At 42.4% G+C, this 24,450-nt stretch overlaps 2 protein-coding genes across 8 annotated transcripts in view; one reads left to right on the forward strand and one right to left on the reverse strand.

Annotated features, from left to right (window-relative positions):
• RAD9B (RAD9 checkpoint clamp component B) overlaps nt 1–22,679 on the forward strand; it is a 47,119-nt gene extending 24,440 nt beyond the window's left edge. For 3 of the 7 annotated variants that reach the window (XM_055359031.2, XM_019038472.4, XM_055359030.2), the window contains one exon: nt 4,873–5,383. In XM_055359031.2, coding sequence (XP_055215006.1) covers nt 4,873–4,980 — 108 coding nt within the window. In that variant the 3' untranslated portion in view covers nt 4,981–5,383. Of the gene's footprint in view, nt 1–3,823; nt 5,384–21,848 lie in introns of those variants that run through there. The other 4 variants (XM_055359029.2, XM_063694324.1, XM_055359033.2 and 1 more) reach the window with 3 other exon arrangements.
• Nucleotides 6,554–24,450, reverse strand: part of PPTC7 (protein phosphatase targeting COQ7) — a 48,508-nt gene continuing 30,611 nt past the window's right edge. Inside the window, exons 3-6 of the mRNA XM_031000983.3 lie at nt 19,144–19,342; nt 13,109–13,232; nt 11,431–11,560; nt 6,554–10,386 (exon numbers count right to left, since the gene is read on the reverse strand). Coding sequence (XP_030856843.1) covers nt 10,328–10,386; nt 11,431–11,560; nt 13,109–13,232; nt 19,144–19,342 — 512 coding nt within the window. The 3' untranslated portion in view covers nt 6,554–10,327. The remainder of the gene's footprint in view (nt 10,387–11,430; nt 11,561–13,108; nt 13,233–19,143; nt 19,343–24,450) is intronic.

Below are 24,450 nucleotides of genomic sequence, written 5' to 3' on the forward strand. Positions count from 1 at the left end.
GACCATCCTAGCTAACACGGTGAAACCCCGTCTCTACTAAAAATACAAAAAACTAGCTGGGTGTGGTGGCGGGTGCCTGTAGTCCCAGCTACTTGGGAGGCTGAGGCAGGAGAATGGCATGAACCCAGGAGGCGGAGCTTGCAGTGAGCCGAGATCATGCCACTGCACTCCAGCCTAGGTGACAGAAAGAGATTCCATCTCAAAAAAAAAAAAAAAAAAAAAGAAACCATGCCTCCAATTATGGCCAGATCAGTATGTTAGTTTCCCAATGACCCTTTAACAAATTGCCACAAATTTAGTGGCTTGAAACAACATGAATTGAGTATCTTACAGTTCCGAAGTTCGGAAGTCCTAATTGGGTCTCAATGGGCTAAAATCAAGGTGTCATCAGAGCTGTGTTCCCTTCAGGAGACTCTGGGGGAGAATCTGCTTTCTTGCCCTTTCCAGCTTCTAGAGACCACTTCCATTCTTTGCTTTGTAGTTCTTTTCCAGCTTCAAAATCAGCAACGGCCGTTTTTTCCACACAGCCGCACTCTGACCTTAAGTCTTCTGTCTCCCTCTTCCATTTCTATGGATCGCTGTGATTACATTGGGCCCACCTGGCTATTCCACATCAGCAATTAGAAACCTTAATTCCAACTGCTACCTTAATTCCTCTTTGCAGTGTGACATAACATCTTCAGAGGTTCATGGGCTTAGTACATGGACCTCTGGGAACCATTATCCTGCCTGCCACAGCCAGTATCACGGCTATCTGGAGAGCAGGTTCAACAGCTGCAAGGCAAGCCTTGCAGAGGGCATCTTCACCTTCTGAGACGTGAGGATGACCCAAGAACAGGGTTCATTCATTTGTTGTCTTGTGGTACTGTGCAGCTCCAAGTATTTCTTGAGAGCTGTGTCCTAGACAGCCATGCGAGGGATACTACAGTGAACAAAATAAACAAGCTTCCTCAACTTGTTTAGAGACTAGAGCGGGTATCACGTATCGGGACTAGGGTATAGGTATAACATGACTAAATATATAATTTTTAAAAGGCTGTGTTTAGTTCAATAAAGGAGAAGTTCAGGGTGCTTGGAGAAGATTTAATGGTATGTACTGCCTTAATCCAGGTCAGAACGTCTTCCCCTTGAAACTGGTGTTTGAGCTGAGCTGGAAAGGATGAGGGCATGGGGGTGGGAGTAGAGCTCAGGGAGGGCGGCCTGTGCAAAGGCCCCAGCAGGGGAGGGAGCCTAGGGGCTTGAAGGAGCTGAGGGATGGCCACTGTGGTTGGAGATCAGAGCCAGAGGGAGACAGTGGCACAAGGGGAGGCTAGAGTGCTTGGTAAGAGCCAGATCATGCTGGAGAGTCCTGGAAGCTGTGCAAGCGGCCAAAGTACCTGGGTATTTAAAATATTTGAATGGCTTTACCTGGGAGGGCTGACAGACTGAATGTTGACTGGATGACTTTAGCCGCTAGTGTTATATGAAAAACGGGCTTCAGTGAGGCAATAGTCACCCAATTGTAGCATCTGAGAGATGGTGATTACTTAGATGAGAAGTGGAGAGAGGCGGCTGAAATAGTTCATTTAGGAGCCAAAACTAGCAGGACTTGGTGATGGATTGGTTATGGGGGTTAAGGAAAAAGGTATCCAGGGAGGTCTTAGGTTTGGAGAAGTAGATTCAGGGCTTAGTAAGATCATGAATTCAGTTTTGGATATGTTAAGGGAATGCTAATTGCATGTAGCAGGTAAAGACCCGCAGTGCCGCCCACCATCTTCCTCCCTGCAGGACAGCTCTACACCAGACTCATAAGGCCTCAAATGGCAGCAGTGCTGAGGTTAAGAAACCCAAGTTCAGAGGCTGCTTAGAAGAGGGCAAGCTGGCTGAGCTGAGATTAGCCAGGAGAGTGCGGCATGAGAAAGATGACAGAGTGAATATCAAGTGGGGAGGACTGAAAATGGGTCCTGACTTTAAGGATGTGGTAAATTCTGTTGACCATAAGTTTCTGTGATATGGGGGTCAGTGAGGGAGAAGCTTTGTTGTTTTTGTTTGTTTGTTTGAGACAGTCTTGCTCTGTTGCCCAGGCTGGAGTGCAGGGGCACAATCTTGGCTCACTACAACCTCCACCTCCCGGGTTCAAGTGATTTTTGTGCCTCAGACTCCCAAGTAGCTGGGATTACAGGCATGCATCACCACACCCAGCTAATTTTTTGTATTTCAGTAGAGACAGGGTTTCACCATCTTGCTCAGGCTGGTCTCGAACTCCTGAGCTCAGGTGATCCACCCGCCTTGGCCTCCCAAAGTGCTGGGATTACAGGCGTGAGCTACCGCGCCGGGCCTGGAGAAGCTTTTTTTAAGTAAAGAGTAGGAGAATGAGAAGATGGAGACAGTGGGTGTAGACAGCTCTACAATTAGAGATAAAGCAGTAACTGAAGGGGGAAATGGGATGAGGTTAGGCTATTTGTTTGTTTGTTTAGAGATGGAGTTTCGCTCTTGTTGCCCAGGCTGGCAGTGGCTCAATGTCAGCTCACTGCAACCTCTGCCTCCCAGGTTCAAGTGATTCTCCTGCCCCAGCCTCCCTAGTAGCTGGGATTACAGGTGCCCGCCACCATGCCCAGCTAATTTTTTGTATTTTTAGTAGAGACGGGGTTTCACTATGTTGGCCAGGCTGGTGTCGATCTCCTGACCTCAGGTGATCCACCTGCCTCAGCCTCCTAAAGTGCTGGGATTACAGGCGTGGGCCACCGTGCCTGGCTATTTCTGTATTTTAAAGATAAGAAGACTGAGCACAGTGGCTCATGCCTGTAATTCTAGCACTTTGGGAGGTGAAGGCGGGAGGATTGCTTGAAGCCAGGAGTTTGAGACCAGCCTGGGCCACGTAGCAAGACCTGGTCTTTATGGAAAAAAAAAAAAAAAAGGCTGCGCATGGTGGTGCGTACCTGTAGTTACAGCTACTCCAGAGGCTGAGGTGGGAGGATTGCCCAGGAGTTTGAGGCTGCGGTGAGACGTGATCACACAGCTGCACTGCAACCTGGGCAATAGGGCAAGACCTGATAACAAATTAAAAGGTAAAGATGAGAGGCATTTGAGCATTTGAAAATGCTAACATTCCGAGGGTGCTGGGATGCAGAGATAGGGAGGAAAGGACTGGCTTTAACTTGGAAGGGTGGCTTCTGCCGTAGCAGGAGGGGAAGGGAAGAAGATGGATTAATTAATCCAGTGGTTTACGGAGGCTTCCTTGACCTCTGCCTCTCAGTTCTGGTGGAAGCTTTGATGGCTCAGGAGGGGAGTCAGCAGCAGACCATTGATCCCAAACTGAAGATTGTCATGTGCCTTTGAAGTCAGGGAAAGGTTTGGTTTTTTTGTTTTGTTTAATTTTTTGAGACGGAGTCTTGCTCTGTCCCCAGGCTGTAGTGCAGTGGCACGATCTCGGCTCACTGCAAGCTCCGCCTCCTGGGTTCACGCCATTCTCCTGCCTCAGCCTCCCGAGTAGCTAGGACTACAGGTGTCCGCCACCACACCCAGCTAATTTTTTTTTGTATTTTTAGTAGAGACGGGGTTTCACCATGTTAGCCAGGATGGTCTCGATCTCCTGACCTCGTGATCCGCCCACCTTGGCCTCTCAAAGTACTGGGATTACAGGCGTGAGCCACCGTGCCCAGCCAAGGTTTGGTTTTAGGACGTGTTGGACCAATAATGAAGGTTCTGGGTGTTCTGTGAACCATCACCAGCAAAGACAGGGATATAATACTGGTCAGGTTTCTGAGGAGGGCTGTCACCTGGAGCATTTAATGAGCAAACTTTCTCTTTGGAATCAACAGTGCAGTTCCTTTTTTCCCTTCAGTTTTCTTGCATGTTCTTTGGAGCAGTTTCTTCTGACCAGCAAGAACACTTCAACCACCCTTTCGACAGTCTGGCAAGAGCAAGTGACAGTGAACAGGACATGAATAATGGCAGTTTCTCTATATTCTAATGCTTAATGATGGCTGAGCTGGCCCCCAGCCCGGTGACTGGCTCATTTGCCCCTCAAGCACGAGTTTGCATGTTTAGTGTCTAAAAGAGGTTGTCCAGGACTTCCTTTTAATGGAGGATGGGCTTTTAAACCACATCATCTTGTACAACAACCATATCTAGAAATAGCTGTTTGTCAAGTGTATGTAGCTTGCTTTAAATCCATTATGCTACTTGTGAGGCAGAAGAGTTTTCTGTGAAGGAAAAAAGCCCGTTAGAGTTCTTCAATTCAATGCACGTTCACCCTAGAGCTTTTAACATCTTTGCTAGTTTTATAAAGGTATTTAAACTTTATTCAACAGCCATTTAGAGTGCCATCAAGATGGTTTGAAATGGAATTTTGTGATTTGTAGTCAGGTATCTTTTGTATTTGATTGCAAACATTTGGATTTTAGTTTTCTCATGTAATACCATGGCCTTTTTTGTGCATTGTTTTTTATATTTTAAGACTTTAAGTAGAATAAACCCTGGAAAAAAGATCAAGAGTAAAAATATATAGTCACCTTCACTTGGTTTTTTTAGATGGAGTCTCACTTTGTCACTCAGGCTCAAGTGCAGTGGTGCGATCTCTGCTCACTGCAACATCTGCCTCCCAGGTCCAAGCGATTCTCCTGCCTCAGCCTCCCGTGCAGCTGGGATTGCAGGTGCGTGCCACCATGCCTGGCTAATTTTTGGTATTTTGTAGAGACAGGGTTTCGCCATGTTGGCCAGGCTGGTCTTGAACTCCTGGCCTCAAGTGATCTGCCCACCTCGGCCTCCCAAAGTGCTGGGATTACAGACTTGAGCCACCGCGCCCAACCTGGAGTGTTTTTACATATTGTAAAATTTTATTTCCTAACCTCAAATTGTTCTGATTTTCAGATGTGATTTTTTATTTTGCAGTGTGCTGCAGGAAAGAATTTAACAGAAGTGATGCCAAATATTTCTGTATTATCTGACATAGAACAGTATCCTCCACTGCCAAGACAGCCTGAGTTTGGAGTGGAATAAGGTGGAAGACAAATGTCTGTTCTTTGGCCCTTTAAGAGTTAGCTTTTTACCTGCACAAATGGACTAAAAAATCTGGCACAAAACATTGTTATGTAATGTCTTATGATGTGTGCCTCTCCCTCCCCCAAACCTGTTTACAGTCAATTATAACCTGACAAACGAGACTTTTGTAACATATTATTGTTACATCTTTCTGAAACCTTCAAACCATAAGGAAGTGTTAACTGGCAAGCAATTGTACTTTAGACTTTGTGAGAAATTCATAAAGGTGGCTGAGTGGATTTGCATGCTTTAGAACTGTGAATAGAGTTCTAACTGAAACCAGAATTAATTTGGCTCTTGTAGCTTAGTAATGAGTCATAGCTACCCACAATAACCTAATAAAAACTCAAGTTCATCCCAAGATGTTCCTTAGTGAATGAAAATGGGCCTTAACCAAGCTTTTTGTGGTAACTGGCAATGCCCACATAATTTCAACTAAGTCCTTTCATCACATGGTAGGGGAAGATATATGTACCTTATGCTTACACTGATGATTAACACTGAATTTCTGGTATTTCTAACAAATGCAGATGCCTACACAGGGAGCTTTTATACACAAAAGTAACTCTGTAGGTCTCTTTGCTGAGGATAACATTTCTGGTTCATTCATTGAAGTAGGCAGAGGGGTTTAGGTCTTGAAGGCATCATCATCAGTTAATAGCCTGGATGCAGCATTGGACTATTATAGTTAATACTGGCGGGGCGTAGTGGCTCATGCCTGTAATCCCAGCACTTTGGGAGGCCCAGGTGGGCGGATCAGTTGAGCCCAGCAGTTCAAGACTAGCCTGGGCAACATGGTGAGATCCCATCTCTACAAAAAATACAAAAATTAGCCGGGCACTTTGGATTTTAGAATTTGGATACAGAGTGCTAAGCTGAAATACAGTCATGTGCTGCATAACAACGTTTTGGTCAACGATGGACTGCACAGACAGTGGTGGTCCCATAAGATAATGGAGCTGCCCTATACAGGTGTACCGTTTTTTTGTCTTTCATACTATAGTTTTGCTGAAACATTTCTATGTTTAGATATACAGATGCTTACTGTTGTGTTACAACTGCCTACAGTATTCAGTACAGTAACATGTTATACAGGTTTGTTGCCTAGGAGCAACAGGCTATCCATATAGCCCAGATGTGTAGTAGGCTAGACCATCTAGGCTTGTGTCAGTACACAATGATGAAATTGCTAAGGATGCATCTGTCAGAACATCTCTCTCTGTTAAACAACACGACTGACTGTACAGCAGATTTTTTTTTGTAGCTTCCCTCTATACTATATGGAAGGTGCAAAACCTCAGCTGGGAAAAAGTTCTATAATTTACATTTAATTGTCAGTCCATTTTGATGAATTTCTGAGGAAGCTAAACTGATGTAGTGAAGCAGCTGGAGCCAGTTAAAGTAGCAGCATATAATCAGTGCTAGAATGACTAGGAGGCTTGGAAATGAGGACCTGACAGTGACCAACAAACTCAATGTCAAGGGCTGGTGTCTCATTTAGTTACTATTCAAACCAAAAGAAGTACACAGATTAGTATAAATACTATATTTATTAAATATCTTTACAGTTTATTTAAATGTATTTACAGAACTATTCCTGCATAAGTTATAATTCAGACATCCAAATTCAGGTAATTGCCTCTTGGGTAATAAGACAAATAATGATAGTCTCAACAGAAAAAAAGCAGCTCATTAGTATACACACAGATTCTAATTTGCTTCATTATTTAGCCATCTTTGCCACAAACTACCTGCTAACAGTTAAAATTCTGACATGGACACGTTTTAGTTGAGAAGTTCAATTTTGCAAAGAATTTAATTTTAAATAAATAGAATCCAAATATGTCCTGCTTCATGTTTTGTTTCATAAGCAGATTTTGGTTTTTTGATACTGTAAAATTTTTAAAATGCAAAAATGTGATACAGTTTCCAGAGAAACTGAATGCTGTAGCTTCTACCAAAGACAGCTGGTATTAAGGTGACCTAAAGAACCATGAACTCATCCAAAGTACAAACGTTTACAATTCGAGCCAATCTTGTTTACATTCTCTCAAACACTCAAAGCTGACTCAATAAATTCCCACGATTCCTGCCTAACTTGTTACTTGGTATGGTGGGCTAATGGTACTGAAGGTGGTTTCCATCTCCGGGCTACTGTCCTATCCAGAACACACGCAGCTGATAGGAGAGGACGCTCTCCCATCATGCAAAGCTTGAAACCCAGTTTCTAATCTAGACACAGCCCAACCCCCAGACATGCATACCTGGAATGGATTCTTTTGTGATTTAGTACCCATCAACCATGTCAAGCAAGTACAGTAACTCAGGACAAATAACTTGTTCCCCCTGCATCCCATTTCTTTTAGTTTTTAGAGCCTATGGACTCTACTGCATCTCCATTTGGTAAATTTTTTTTTTTTTTGTGCGCAGGCAGCTTAAGTTCATAGGAAGAAATAAGGTCCTGATATGTTTAGAGTGCACATTTTAAAACAACAAAATAAAAATTTCAAGCATGTGATAAAAATATTGATTTTTATAATACAGTATTGCTTTATAAATATAGATGGAAAAGCTATAAACTTTACTGGTCTTTGGTGCATCCAGAGAGGGATAAATAATTTGCCATTTGTAAATTAGAAATCCAAATTTTTTCTTTTGTTATAAAAGTCCATTACATGAGGCGTGTGTGTGTGTGTGTGTGTTGCTTAAAATATAATTAACACACACATCAGGTTCAGAATCAGACCCACCAAGTGGTACAGCACAGTAACAACCCATGGAAGCTTGGGTCTGTGACCTGGAAAATTCTACTATGGGTCCAACACTGCCTCTGACCACTGAGAGTAGGAGAGATACTTGTTAAGCAGCACTCCAGCTGACCCCCCGGCAGTCATAAAATTAAGTGCATAACACAAAAAGAACAGGGGAAAATAGAGAAAATATTTTATGTCACTAATCTATAGGCCAGATCCAAAGCCAATTCCACTGTGAAACTCAATTCTTGCCCCCACTACTTTCAGTATCACTGGAACAAACACATCGTCAATTTCTAACAATCATTTCTCAAAAAGGTAAGCTGAGTAAATAAGTTGTATAAAACACCACCAATCTAGCTTTACAAAGATTGTGTTTGATGTAAATGAGAGCAGAGAAAAACCAGAAACTTGACGAGCACTGCTCTTACCAGGAATTAAATGTAGGCGTTGGAAAATGAATGCAAAATATATCCAGATCATAAGGCTACATACTCTTAACCAAAAATAATTGAAAACCTAAACAAAAGAGCTGAAGTTGTCAGTCCTAATATAAATGTATTCATTCTAACAAAACCCTTCTGGATGCAACTTTCTTTACTTTTTAAATACACAGAGACTGCAAATAGTTTGTGCAAAATAAATACCCCGCCACTTGCCACTCATGCTTCTGTGTTTTATCATAGCATGATGATTTCTCCTTAAATAGAGACTCCGTCCAGACCCCCCACCCCGCCCACCAAAGAATTCTGTTTTGTCAAGTTAGGGTAGTTAAGGCATTCTGACATGTAATTAAAGGTGATTCAAAATAGATTATCTAACATTATGCCAATTTAGGAATAGTAGATAAATTACTGAACGGCTTACAAATGAATAACTCATTCTTATTATAAATGAAATGCCTGTTACAAGCATGATGCATTGAAATATAGTAATGACATGTACATGGTACATGTTAAACAATTTTAAATAAAAGCCTGACAGTTACTCAAATATACAGTACAAATTCACAAAACAAAATCTTTTAAAACAAGTTGAGGTAACCTCAAACATAAATTTTAATGCAATAAACCAGGGAGTCAGTATCTCCTTTAGAGAAAGACTTTCTATATTCTCAAGTAGATTCCTCATCAGGTTTAATTGCATTCTCATCTATACACCAATGTTACCTGACTTATATATAAAACATGGCTTTAATTTAAGGATTTCTAAGTATATATTTTTTTCTACCACCAAGTTAATGAAGGAAAAAAACTGACCCAAAAATATATATCTTTACAGCAGTCAACTTGTACACAAAACTTAAAAATAAGTTTCAGCTTGCAGACAATGGGAAAACTGAATGCGGGGTAGTTTTGTAAGGAAACTATACACTGCAAAATGGCTATTTGGAAACTGTAAACATTAAGCTTGATTCAGAAACCCCTAAATTTCCGTGTGGGGTAATTGTAAATGTCAGATCATCACTGGGAGTTTTCCTCATGGACGTCTGTGCTGCTGCCGCTGCACACAGTGCTCTCTCCACATGGACTCACTGGATTTGGTGCATGCTCTATAGAAAGCAAGGCTACTAATAAAAGGTCTGAGAGTACGAGTATGGGTAGGTAGCATGACCATTGAAAGCCAACAAAATTCAAAGTTACAGCTGTCTGTTCTCAACCCTTCAGGCCTTGGGACCTAGAGTTCCCATTCAGGGGCATTCTATCAGACAACTAGGAGGAATTTCAGCCATAACAATTAAATTTCTAGGCTTTGAGGGGTTTTACAACCTTGAGTATTATTTCCATAAAAAAATACTGGTAAAGTGTCTCCCCTAACCGTCCTGGAGATCAGGCCTTAGCCTGTGATTTGGACTAATCAATAAACTGCCAAAACTTTAACCACAGGAACACAAACATCTTTTTAAAAGCATGAAATATTTCCATCCATAGAACTAAAATGGATTTTTCTCCCGATTTGTAACAAAAAAGCTTTTGGGATCAAAACTGTATAACCCAGAGCAATGTTTTAGAGCAGAATCATAAGCCCCTGAAAAACAGTTTATAACAAAGACATAAAGCCACACCAATCATCATAACAAAGACTATGCCTGTGGAATACACATGTAACATTTCTTTTGATGAATAATGTATGTTTCTAGTAGATGTATCATTACGTACAATTTGTGTTAGACTTGTACCATCCCTTTAGCATACTAGGATTTTGAATTCACTTTACCAACATTACTCATTTTCAATACTTCAGCTACTTTGAAAAGTAACAGCCATGGTGGCACTGAACACCTCCATCCCCATCATGGAAAGAACATCGAGAAATGAAGGCCAATCTTCAAATCTTGGATCTCTTCAATTGCTGCCGGCAGATAGGAGCTAGTGAATGATAGTAGTGGTTCTCAACAAAGATCTCAACGGGTCTCAAGAAGACAGGCAAAAGACTTACATCACTGGCCATTGAGATCAGTGGCAAAGAAATGTGGTCCTGCCAGCAGGATCAGCACACATGGCAGGGGAAATTTGGGATGATGAAAGGAAAGGCAGGACTTGACACCTCAGCTAGTCTGTATACTCAGCCACTATTGAAAGAAGGACGGTGATGTCATCTGGCTTTCCACCTACAATGAAAATGAGAACCTATCAGTATATTTTAAAAGGAAAAGTCAATAAAAAATGTGTACTTAAATAAGTACTAGGAGACAAATGCTTGCATTCCAGGCAGTTTCGGTTTGTCAGTATACCCTAGTAGAAGAAAAAAATCTTTGATAAAGAAAAACAGTTAAACAAAACTCCAAGAAATTACATGAAACTGAAGCTTAAAAAAAACAAATCTTCCCTGCTCCTTTACAACAGGAGCTCTATTCAAACAGCCACCACACCCTCTGTTCACATCAATCACAGTGAATCTGACGAGAAAGTTACATGCTTCTATACCCACAATCCTAATTTAGACAGACATATCCAATGTTTTGAAACTAGGAATAGCCTTGTATTCTAATCTGCCAAACAGCTATGGCATGCACTTTTTCTATTTTAACATTTTTTGGAGGACTAAGAAATGTTTCACATGTCATAAAATTATATCAACAAGAAACTAATTCTACTAGCTCTGATATGCTAGCACCAACATGTCCCCAGCCCTGAGACGGAGCCACTGGCCTGCTCCCAAAGTCACACATCATGCTGTAGATAGGACAAGTCTTCAGTCAAGGGCAGTTTCACATTGCTTCCCTCTTCAAACCCTGCTGTGGCAATTTGTCAGGCAAATACTGTTGAGTCCCACAAAGCCAGAGGAAGGGAGAAGCGAAATGTCAGACACGTGAAAGGCAGAATGTTAAACTGTTAGGAATGTCCACGCACTCTGGGCAGAGCTCGGAAGCCTTTTGGGCTCAGGTCCAAGCATTGCGGTGGCGGCAATAAAGGGCTTCAGGTTCCACCTGCCTCTGCCGCCAATGAGGTTCAGTTCTGAAGGGCATGCTGTGTGGGGAAGACATGACGAAATGCACTTGCTCTCGTCCTCCTGACCTTGCTGAAAGCCGCAAGTGCACAGCTTGGGGGCTGGGAGAGGACACCTCCACAGTCTCACCCAGAGCCCAGAATGCTCCACTCTACTGACACCATGTCCCCAGTCAGTCCCTATGACCTTCCCAAAGAATGCTTACCTCTCACATTCAATCCATTGTCACATGCAAACTGTGCAAAAGGTGACATATAATTTGGGTCATAGGCCAGCTCATGAGCTTGCTCAGCAATGCTTCTGGCAGTCTGTTGTATACTCTCATAATTTGAATTCTAAGATAAAGCATGAGGAAGTTATTTTACCATAATGCTCAAGACAGTAACATTTATCTAACCACCTTTTCCATCATGTAAGTTTTATTCTAGTTAGAAAAGACATTAAAACATCATGCCCTGGCTAATATGAACAAGACTCCAGTGCTGCCTGCACAAGGTATCAATCAGAAAGTCCTTTGCTTTGGTGGCCTTAAGCCCTAAAGTTTGGATTTTCATTTTTGCTTTTTTTCCCATTTGAAATTCTTAAGGTATTCTTGCTAAAATAGGATGAACTGAAAAGGCAGATTCTGATAGCCTTTGAAGGATACCTCAAAAGCTTCCTTGCTTAGGAACACAGCCTGGCCAACCCCAGTTTGCTCTCCAAGAGCTACCAGTTGCTCTAGTGAAAATACCTTCAGAATTTTATATCAGGAAGAGATTCCTGTCTAGCTGTGAAATCTTAGGCCATACCTTTATCCTTGCTGCTCCAACTTCCTCATCTGCAAAACGGGGATGGGAACACGAGGTCCACTTCAGCTCTAGTTTCAGTATAATGACAGGTCTCTGCTTCAATGTCACCTCCTCAAAAAGGCCCTTCCTGACCAATCTATCTAAAGTAGTAGCAGTCCCTTCTACTCTCTATTCCCTTATCCAGCTTTGTTTTTCTTATTTAGCACCCACATTACATCATAGGTTTACTTCCCTGTATTTATCTATTTTCCTCCACTAGGATGTAAGTTCCATACAGGTAGGGACTGTGTAGATTCTGCTCACCACTGTGTCAACCACACAGAGCACAGTGCCTGTGACAAGGAAGCACCTCACACTGCACTCCACAGACAAGGCGTGGCGCTAAGGAGTTCCTACACAGGGCTGTAGTTAATCCTCACTGCAACCCTATAAAAGAGGATCTTTAGGATGCCCCATTTTATATGAAGAAAATACTGCTTAAACAGTTTTAAGAAACCCTCAGATCTCAGCAACTTCAATAAATAATAAAAAAAAGAAAGAAATGTACCCAAAGTCATACTGGTTAGAGGTAAAGACTCATGAGAAAAAGACTCATTTTTCCCAGAGTATGTTCACAAAGCCAGGAAAAAATTGAAAGCCTAGTTTTCACCTCCTTCCTCTATGGGAGAAACCCATACTATTTGGTTACTGGTGGCAGCTCAGGTCACACTGAGGCTTCCAGTGGCCTGCTGCCTTTGGCTGGCTCTGGCATGACTATTTCCTGTCTTTGCCTGATTCAACACCTGCTGGGTGTGTTAGAAGAAGAAAAGGAGGAACAATCAGGACCCGACACCATTAAAATATAAATAAAGATACAAACAAGAAATGCCCTCCATCTAGACTTTTCCTACTTCTACCAGCCTATGAAAACCTTGGGTAGGAAGCTTCTTTTTCCAAGTGCTCTAATTATTTGAAAGACCAGAGCTATTATTATTTTCCTGAAATTCACAAAATAGTTCTTTCCAAAACTACAAAGAGATAATGCAACTGAATCCATAAAACTCAGCTGTCCAGAGAGGGCCACTTTTCCCAACAGCTAACCTTTGAGTTAATTACCTTTAACTTTTTTAGCTCCTGAAGGATCATATAATCAGGCATGTTGTCAAACAGTCCATCTGTTGCCGTCAGGATAATGTCTCCTAGCTGGACATCGAAAGACGTGCTATCAGCAGCATCCGGACTGTGGCAAGGACAGGGGAGGGACAAAGTTAAGAAGGCCCTTTAGAGATGAGTTCAAAATGTCCTACAGGCACTATTTTACAATGTAATAAGCTTTCTGCAAGAAAAACTGATTTATTATAATGGAGTCAATTTTTTTAAAAAGTCATTCTGAAATTCCCAACCCTGAAAAAAGTTAATCAAAAACTCTAATATAAATGTTTCAAATTTTTAACTGAAACTACCGTGTAAAACCAAGTCTGATGATTAGTCACAAGTGGCTGAGAAGGAGGGAGGAAGGGTTCTCTTCTGAGTCAGATCTAACACACCTCTAAAATCCTAGTGGAAATGAGTCTTTATTCCTAATTCTTTACAGCCGAATTCCATTTTTTTTTTTTTTTGGAGACAAGTCTCGCTCTGTTGTCGAGGCTGGAATGCAGTGGCACGATATAGGCTCACTGCAACCTCTGCCTCCTGGGTTCAAGCGATTCTCCTGTCTCAGCCTCCCAAGTAGCTGGGACTACAGGCATGTAAAATAGTGCCTGTAGGACCACAGTCATGCACCACCACGCCTAATTTGTTTTTACATTTTTAGTAGAGACAGGGTTTTGCCACGTTGGCCAGGCTGGTCTTGAACTCCTGACCTCAGGTGATCCGCCTGCCCCGGCCTCCCAAAGTGCTGGGATTACAGGCATGAGCCACTGTAATCACCAGCCACCCAGCCCACCCTCTTATTCACATATTTCACTCATCAGTTTCCTTGAATATTTGAATCTGGGTCCTGGGGTGCCGTAGTGAGAGTGGGATGATGAATACCTGTGGAGAACAACATGCCAATCTTTTTTTTGAGACGGAGTCTCGCTCTGTCGCCCAGGCTGGAGTTCAGTGGCGCGATCTCGGCTCACTGCAAGCTCCGCTTCCTGGGTTCACGCCATTCTCCTGGCGCAGCCTCCCGAGTAGCTGGGACTACAGGCGCCTGCAACCATGCCCGGCCAATTTTTTGTATTTTTAGTAGAGACAGGGTTTCACCATGTTGGCCAGGATGGTCTTGATCTCCTGACCTTGTGATCTGCCCGCCTTGGCCTCTCAAAGTGCTAGGATAACAGGCGTGAGCCACTGCGCCCAGCCGCCAATCTTATAAGAATTCATTCACTGCTGGGTGTGGTGGCTCACGCCTGTAAACCCAGCACTCTGGGAGGCCAAGGTGGGTGGATCACCTGAGGTCAGGAGTGCAAGACCAGCCTGACCAACATGGTGAAACCCCGTCTCTACTAAAAATTAAAAAATTAGCCAGGTGTGGTGGCACACGCTTGTGATCCCAGCTATTCAGGAGGCTGAGGCAGGAGAATTGCTTGAACCCGGGAGATGGAGGTTGCAGTGAGCCAGTGAGCCAAGATCGTGCCACTGCCCTCCAGCCTGGCAACAGAGTGAGACTCCATCTCAAAGAAAAAGAAAAAGGAAAAAAAGAATTCATTCACTTGCCAGTCGCAGTGGCTCACGCTTGTAATCCCTGCACTTTGGGAGGCCAAGGCGGGCAGATCACCTGAGGTCAGGAGTTTGAGACCAGCCTGGTTAAAACCCGTTTCTACCAAAAATACAAAAAATTAGCTGGGCGTGGTGGCACACGCCTGTAATCCCAGCTACTAGGGAGGCTGAGGCAGGAGAATCACTTGAACCTGGGAGGCAGAGGTTGCAGTGAGCTGAGATTGCACCATTGCACTCCAGCTAGGGCAACGAGAGCTAAACTCCGTCTCAAAAAAAAAAAAAAAAAGAATACATTCACTGGAAATAGCTACAGTATTTTGGCATAGTAAGGACTCTTGTCTCCCAAGGGTCCCAAAGTGGTCATCATACATAGGTATTTATTAGTGTGCCTCGTGTAACAGGTCTTCAAGAAATATCTTGATATCTTGACCAGGCGCGGTGGCTCACGCCTGTAATCCCAGCACTTTGGGAAGCCGAGGCAAGCAGATTACTTGAGGTCAGGAGTTCAAGACCAGCCTGGCCATCATGGTGAAACCCCATCTCTGCTAAAAATACAAACGTTAGCCAAACATGGTGGCGTGCGCCTATAATCCCAGCTACTTGGGAGGCCGACACAGGAGAATCACTTGCTTCAACCCCAAAGCTGAAGGTTGCAGTGAGCTGAGATGGCGCCACTGCACTCTAGCCTGGGCAACAGAGCAAGACTCCATCTCAAGAAAAAAAAAAAAAATAGAAGAAATATCTGTTGCGTAACTAAATGAATGAAGCAGCAAAATATTTGACTCTCCAAATTGGGGAAAAAAACTCTTCAATATACTGTTGAAGAAAGCAAGGTGAAGACGGTGTGTCGTATGTACAACCATTTCCGTAAAAAAAAAAAGGCAGAAAGACACACAGACATGGATGCTTCTATATGCAGGGAATAGATCTGGAGAGAATCAAAGAAACTGCTCACAAGCGGGCTGTGGGTGGTGGCTCACACCTGTAATCCCAGCACTTTGGGAGGCCAAGGTGGGCAGATCACTTGAGGTCAGGAGTTTGAGACCAGCCTGGCCAACATGGTGAAACCCTGTCTCTACTAAAAAATACAAAAACTTAGATCATGGTGGTGCACACCTGTAATTCCAGCTACTCAGGAGGCTGAGGCAGGAGAATTGCTAGAGCCAGGGAGGCAGCAGTAGCAGTGAGCCGAGATTGCGCCACTGCACTCCAGCAGCCTGGGCAACAGAGCGAGACTCTGTCTCAAAAAAAAAAAAAAAAGAAAGAAAAAGAAACTAAAGAAACTGCTCATAGTGGCTACCTTTGAGGACAGAATGTGTGGCTAAGGGCAGGAACAGGAGGCAGATGTCTCACTAAACTTTTTTGTGTACAACTTTAAAAAAAAAAAACAGATGGAAGATCTTTTTCTCTGACAATGCCTGATGAAAACAGACATAAAAATGGGGGAAAACCCCGGGTGGGGAGAAAAGATCCTATATTCAGAGATCATGGCCTCCTGAGGCTGGTTCTTGGCGACTTCTTAAGGCCAGTTTCCCTCCTTCCAGGCCTCCCTGGGGAGGGAAAGGTGAGATCTGATAATCTGCCTTAATCTGTAATTAAGGAACAAGAGCCAGGAAAGCAAATCAGATACCGACCCGGAAGGGAGGCACCAGATCCAAAGCACCCTAAGCCCCATGGAAAAACCCCAACACTTGTGTAAGCAACATGTGACAACATTTGTGAAGAGAAAGCATAAAAACTAAAACAAAAGCACACATGCCTATGAGGATTCACACTAAATGCACTCAGAAAATTTCTGGTTCATCTTCACTTGACTGAGGAAAAAGGTAGCACATGTAAAGTTCTGCCATGTGCTGCTGCAGGGAACCAACTTTCACTTACATATTTAGATAATCAACATTTTGTAAAAATGTCTACTAAAGGAAAACCTGTAAGTTAAGGTTAAAATAATATTCTGTAGATAAGAGGGACCATTAACTAAGGAGATACATGCAGCATGAAAAAAAAAAAGGGAAAAAGACTGTAAAACTGGGGGAAATCAGGTCAATTCTTTCTGTGGAATAAAGAGAAAACAATGCAAGACGCTCTCATCTGCTCAGCCTTTGAAAGCTAATCAGATTCTAGAAGTGTAGATTAATGACCAGGTTGGCACTGAAGCTCTGTTTTATGCTGAGGTTTTTCTTTCCCCAGAAGTGTCCTTTGCTATTCTGTCTGTGAGAGTCTTGCTCCCATTGGACAGTTCGTCCTCTCCTAACACTCCCACCCATGAGCTTGGTGTTCTGCCAGCTGCAGTTTTGCCCATTTTGATTGAACATACTGTGCTGCTGGAAACTTTTGACCGCACTGAAACATGAGCTGAAATCACATGCTAGCGAGCTGTCTCTGGGCTCCAGGGGAAGCCACCTCCACCTCGCTGGCATGCCGGCAGAGTACTGCCCCAACCTGTCTGTCCCACAGACAGTGTGTGAGATATGGCAGGGCTGCTTTGGTGCTTGGAAGCCCAACAAGAAGAATCAAATGAAGAAAAAATTGAAGCACCAGTCTCCAAAAACTGTGATCTAAGCTTGGGCTCTACGGAGGCCTTGGGGTTCAGAGTTCTCCCCACTCCAGTGTGGCTAACAATAATGTAGATTACAGCCAACTTTAGAAGGGCCTAGAATCAAATACTCTTCCAATTATGGTCACCCGCCTACTTTTACTTTTTACTTTTGGATTTAGGCTGGTGACCATAATTGGAAGAATATTTAGACTTTTACCGGTAAAAGTTACTTTTACTGCTAAAGTTAATTTTTAGATAGGCAATGCTGAACATTTAATTATATAACATGCTCATTCCAGTTTAAAAGATGGCAATAATAATTCATTTTATCTTAGTTTGGACCTAAGAGATGGTTTAATGAGAGCTATTAAGTAGAGACAAGTACTTGCTAGAATGCTTCTATTTTTACAAAAGGTTCATTGTCCATTAATCAACATTTATGAATTGCCAGTGATGTTTGTGCCAGGTCCTATAAAGCTATAAGATTGTTAAAGACACTGAAATCTGAGGCTTTGCCTTACTCTGGACACTCATCTAAGAAAAGATAAACTGTAAAAGTCAACTCAAAAAAAGCACCGTTTTGGCTGGGCGCAGTGGCTCATGCCTGTAATCCCAGCACTTTGGGAGGCCGAGGCGGGTGGATCACGAGGTCAGGAGTTTGAGACAAGCCTGGCCAACATGGTGAAACCCTGTCTCTACTAAAAATACAAAAATTAGCCAGGCATGATGGCGGGCACCTGTAATCCCAGCTACTTGGGAGGCTGAAGCAGGAGAATCGCTTGAACCAGGAGGCAGAGGTTGCAGTGAGCTGAGATCATGCCATTGCACTCCAGCCTGGGCAACAAGAGCAGGACTCTGTCTCAGAGAAGCGGCGGGGAAAAAAAGCACCATCTTGGAAGGTTCTTGACAATTTAAAAGTGAACTGAGAAAAGATGTGAGAAAGAAAAAGAGAACACCTCAATAACATTATCAAAGAACATATCCAAGACCACTTTTTTTTAAAAGACAGGGTGTCGCTATGTCACCCAGGCTGGACTCCAGCGATTTTCCAGCCTCAGCCTCTCAAGTACCTGGGACTATGGTCCTACACCACTGTGCCCACCTCAAGACCATTTTGGTTTTATTGTTTTGGTTTTTTTTGAGACAGAGTCTTGCTCTGTCACTCAGGCTAGAGTGCAATGGTGCAATCTCGGCTCACTGCAATCTCTGCCTCCTGGGTTCAAGCGATTCTCCTGCCTCAGCCTCCTGAGTAGCTGGGACTACAGGCGCCCGCCATCACGCCCAGCTAATTTTTGCATTTTTAGTAGAGACGGGGTTTCACCATGTTGGCCAAGCTGGTCTTGAACTCCTGGCCTCAAGTGATCCACCCGCCTCAGCCTCCCAAAGTCCTGGGATTACAGGCGTGAGTCACCATGCCCAGTCACTTAAGACCATTTTGACTCCATTTCCTGCAAGTTCTATTTGATGCATGTAGTAAGAGGTCTAGAGAATCAGGAAGTTACTCCGATAAATAACACAGATGTCTGTTTGTGCTCTTCCCTAACAATGTATGCAAAATCTTGTACAAGCAATGGCATGCATGAACAATGACTCATTTCTCCAGCACAATTTAATAAAGTACTGTATGTACCATGTGGTGTTGATATGAAAAATTGATATTCTGTAAGCCTGAAATAGTATTTTCATGGTCTTGTCAAATTATTGGGTATTTATCAGAATTCCACTTAGCTAGATTATCTAGTTCCAGAAAAGTATCTTTCAAAGTTAAACTAAAAGGTCCTCTTGATGAGAACATTCTCAGTGTATTCTTTTCATGGAAATGCCTACCTCACTGCACTCAAGGGGGACAGGAGGGGACTATGAATGAGCCATGTCCTGATCACACTTAATGGCTGAGAGGGGAGATTACCTGTCGCTCAGGACGACTCCCTCGGCTTCAGGGGGAGCGATTGAGAGCTGGAATGGAGTGTTGAAGTAATGCTGCTGCTCATCTGATCGGTGCACGACTTCACCACCCCTGACAACCAGGAAGCCTGAATCGCCCAGGTTTGCTGTGTGTAAGCGGTGGCTGGTTCTGTCCAGCACCACAATGCAGGCGGTGCTGCTACCTAGAAACAAAAATCATCTCCATTTATTTTTTCTTCCTAGGCTGCCTTGCACACACATTTTAACACATGACCCCAAAGAGCAACACACCATAATTTGAATCTCCTTTGCCTAAATAGGACCTTTCTTAGTTATGCTCCACATCCTCTATGAATATCAATAAAATCCTGATCAGGGTTAACACGGGAAAAGAAAAAGGATTTGTATTATACATAGTAATTGGGCCACAGATGATCTGAATTCTTCCATTTGCAGTGACAGAAAGCAATAAAAATGACTGGTATTTAATCACACTATTTCATTTCAACAGTGCTGTCATCTATGCCAAATGCTCAAAAACATGTTGTTGAGATATTAAGTTTTAATACTCCAATGCCAGAATCAAAATGTTACATTTTCCCGACATTTCTTATTAGTCATTGGCCACAAAATTCACTCACATTTAAGACAGGGCACATAACTACAATTTTAAACCAGATTTCCATCTGTTGAGGTCATGAAGAACTTTTACTGGAGACTAATGACTCACTCACTATGAGGTAACAAGACCAAATTTCTGCAGGCAGCTTGTGGAATCAACCTGTTCATTCGACAGAGACTCTGGGCAAAGAACTCTGCATAGCTTTGCTGTGCACAGGCCACAGAATCTTCCCTAGACTGAAAGGCTAACGGCACAACTAGCAGAGACCACTCTCAAGTACTAACAGTTAAACCTACCTACCTCCACCAGAAAAATGGCAACATAGAAAAATAGGCAGTTCACAAAGAAATAAGTGCAGATGATCTGTAAATATATAAAAAAATGACCACCTCACTAGTAACGCTTTTCACCTATTAGTTTAACACAAGTCAAAAGAAGATAATGCATATTGTTGGCAAAGTGTAGGGAACATGCCCACTGCACAGAACATACATTCTGCGGGAGTGAAAAGTAAAAGTAAACAACTTTCCTGGAGCGCAAGATAGCCCGGAAAAATGTAACTCCTTTCATCTAGCAATTCCATCTCTGAGAATTTACGCTAAGAAAATAATTAGAAGGGCAAACAAGACTTAAGTACAAAAATATTACTTACGATGAGAAAGAACTGGAAACAATCTGAACATCTAAAATAAGGGACTGGTTAAATAAATTACAGTACATCCATACAGTGCAAAGATATACCATCACGTAATACTCAGGAGTACAGGCTCTGGAGTCAGCCTGCTTCCTGCCTGTGTCTGAATCCTAGCTCTGCCACTTCCCAGCTCTGTGACGGGGCAAACTACTTAACCTCTCTGTGCCCCAGTTTCCTCATCCACAAAAACAGGGATAACAGTAAGTACCTCATAGAATTTTTCTAAGAATTAGAATTAGTTAAGTCATGTCAAACCCTTATAACAGATAGTGTTGGCTATTTTATAGCCATTAAGATTATGTAAAATATATTTGAAAGGAAAGATAACTATAAGTAGATTACAAACTCATATGAAAGTTTCCTTAACAACAACAAAAAAAGATGATGTCAAAACCTAAAGAACTGTACACCAAAAAGAGTAAAGTTTACTAGAAGTAAATTTTTTAAAAAAAGCAATAGGCAAAGTCTAAATTATTAAAATGATGGTTAAAAGGAAAACAACACAAATGGGCCATGGAACCAGCCATATTAAATCCCAGTGTGCCATCATTTTCCAGCTATGTGACCATGGCAAGTCACTTATTCTCTCCAGACTTGTTTCTTCCTAACAAAATGGAGAATAGTTCAGGCGTGGTGGGTCATGCCTGTAATCCCAGCACTTTGAGAGGCTGAGGCGGGTGGATCACTTGAGGCCAGGAGTTCGAGACTAAGCCTGGCCAACATGGTGAAATCCCCTCTCTACCAAAAATACAAAAAATTAGCTGGGCATGGTGGTGCACGCCTGTAATCCCAGCTACTTCGGAGGCTGGGGCACAAGAATTGTTTGAACCCGGGGGGCGGAGGTTTCAGTGAGCTGAGATTGCACCACTGCACTCTAGCCTGGGCAACAGTGTGAGACTCTGTCTCAAAAAAAAAAAGAAAAAAAGGTGGAGGGGAATAAAATTAAGCACCTATGTATTTACCTCATGGGGCTGTTGTGAGCACATAGTAGACTCAATTCAAGTTACCATTATTCTATGCACACATACACACAGAAAAAAAATCTGAAAGCATAATCACTCAAATACTAATAGTTGTTTTAGTGGGATCATGGGTAATTTTTATTATTAATTTTGTCCTAACAAAGTAATTTAAAAACACTTAAAAATATACATAACTTTCTCATGCTAATGCCCAGAAATTCCATTTCCTTGTTATCTACAGTATATGCGTTAGTACTAAACTCATACTATGCTAGCCATTAAGTGTCAATGAAAAGCAAAGCACGGGTACTGTAACTCACTGGTAGTGCTGTCAGATAACCCGCTCCATAGCTTACAGTAGGACAAAGATTGCCCATTACCTTTCCTTCCTAACTCAGTGCACATCAACTCTAACCTTTTATCATTAATAGATCACCACCCAAAACATCTTCTGAAAACTCATGGGATTATATTCTGAGAAAGAAAAACAACCCGAGTAGCACATCCTTGAAAATTCTGCTGCAAGAAGGACTCATGTGACTCCTTATTACTCACTGACGAAGCCAGGCTATCCTTTGCTACCCTGCGACAGTAACTCGCTGAGTTGGAATCAAAACAGTCCTGGTGAGTGACTGAGCTTCAGTATCCAAAGCAGCACCAACAAGTATAAGCCCAGCCTTACAGAACCATCTGGGCTTGGAGTGTACCCTCCTCTTTTGCCTCCTCAAATTCCTGATGTGTGCACATGGCTCAGGCCCCAGCAGCCTAATATTGGGAGAAAAGCTAATCATTCTCACGTGTTTGGAGAGGCACAAGCAGGCAAAGATGAGTAAGAAAAGCGGTGCTGAGAACCACAGTGCAGGATGTTTAGACAAATGACCCATATAGACAAGAACCCAGGCGAGTCCCTCATGCTCAAATGGAAATATTTTTATCACCCAGCTCCTTATTTTGTAAACTACTACTAAGCCTTTTGTGTGGCAGAAAAAGGGATAACTTTATTAGGACCAACCCCTCAGGTTCTTAAGATACGCTGGCTGCTTAGGACCTTATCAATCCATTTAAAGGTTTCTGAGGAAATCATATATGTCAACAATTAGTCTGTAATGCCCTTAGACCCAAACGCAGCTAGAAAGTCAAAGAAATAAGTGGTTACAGCTACCAGCTTGCCTTTTATATTGGAATTGCTTTGTAGGCTTTTTAGCAGTTGCTGGATTAAAAAAAAAAAATTACCTAACTAACTTATCTGGTAAAGTTGTCACGATTTACAATTATATCTAGCTGAAGTTCAGTAAAACTCAGCAGCTTGTCTTTGTCAAAATATGCTTGAGTTTCATTACAAACAGCCTAGAGATGTGTAGATTTTGTGAAAAAAAGGTGTGTCAAACATGGTGATGAAAGATTATTTCAATGTGCCTTTTAGGAGAAAAAAGTAATCACAATATTCAATGTAAGAAAATATTATTTTCTCTAATATTAAATTTAAATGTATTTTATTAATATCTCCCAGTTACATGAGGGTGAACAGAAAGAAAGGGAAAGTAGGAATAGGAAAAAAAAAAAAAAAAAGGCACAGCAAAAACCAAAGCTTCTAAAGTGTAAAATCAGGATGGTTACGTGTTTTGTAACCAGTTATCTCAAGTCAAAGTAAATGATCGGGGGTCAGAGGGTCAGCAGAACCACTCTTGAGAACATGCAGGAGGCAGTCCCCTGGAATCTGTGTCTAGGGGCTCTCTCTCCATTTAACATGTGAAGCAAGGAGATCACAGGTTAAGTGGCTTGCCCAAAGTCACACAGCAAGTTGACAAAGAGGTGCTAGAAATAGCATCTAGAATGTTTCGCTATGCCAGACAAGCTCCAGATTGCATGTCCAAAACAGGGAATTAAGACAAAGCAGTATATATTGAAACTGCAAGACAAGATCCCTTTTCAGTTTGAAGGAAAACAAGTTAGTTAATCACAGCACAAAGACAGAAGAGAGCAGACTGATAAAAAGAACTCCTTACAAAGGATTTAAACTGAAAGCAAATTCTACAACTGTGGTGATCTCCATTAACACTAAACAGGGGCTGATTTTTTTTTTTTTTTTTTTTTTTTTTTTTTTTGGAGATGGAGTCTTGCTCTGTCGCCCAGGCTGGAGTGCAGTGGCGCGATTTCGGCTCACTGCAAGCTCCGCCTCCCAGGTTCACACCATTCTCCTGACTCAGCCTCCTAAGTAGCTGGGACCACAGGTGCCCACCACCACAACCGGCTAATTGTATTTTTAGTAGAGACAGGGTTTCACTGTGTTAGCCAGGATGGTCTCAATCTCCTGACCTCATGATCCGCCCACCTCGGCCTCCCAAAGTGTTGGGATTACAGGCGTGAGCTGCCGCCCCTGGCCGAACAGGGGCTGATTTTAAATGTCAATGGTGACTGGGAAGGAGGCCTTCTAGTAACTAGAAAGATGCTGGCTATGAGCAGAAACGTAATAATACCCTCTCTGAGAGACTGCTTAGAAGGCTGGGTAAGTTCCCAGGAAATCGTGTAACAAACAAACGTAGAGGCCTGGCCAAAGGATGCTCCATTAGCATACCACATAAACAAACCCTAAATACTTGGTTTTAAGTTTTCTAATACAAGATTATCGGGGATCTAATTTGTGCCAAGTTATTTCACCGACTAATCACCTGTTAGCAGTGTGGGGTGACCAAACACAACTTGAACTCATCACAGGTAATGAACTGAATTTTGCAGGCCAGATCATTTCTTTTCTTTCCTCTTGCTCTTCTTTCTTCTTTTACCAAATTTTAGAATCCCTCAACAATACAGTTTTAACTTTTTATGTTTCTAAACTTGAAATATATGGAATCAGACTGTCAGGTGGAATTCTGCAATGTTCTCTCTTCCCTTCACAACATGTTCCTGAGTAGAACATGCAGCTTTAAGTCGTTTCTTTTCACAATGCATTTTTCTACAACAGATAGACTTTTAGGTTGTCCCCAGTTCTCTGCTATTGGCAACATTTTGAGAACATTCTCATACCTATCTTTT

The sequence above is a fragment of the Gorilla gorilla genome, chromosome 10 (assembly GCF_029281585.2).
Source record: "Gorilla gorilla gorilla isolate KB3781 chromosome 10, NHGRI_mGorGor1-v2.1_pri, whole genome shotgun sequence".
Lineage (NCBI taxonomy): Eukaryota > Metazoa > Chordata > Mammalia > Primates > Hominidae > Gorilla > Gorilla gorilla.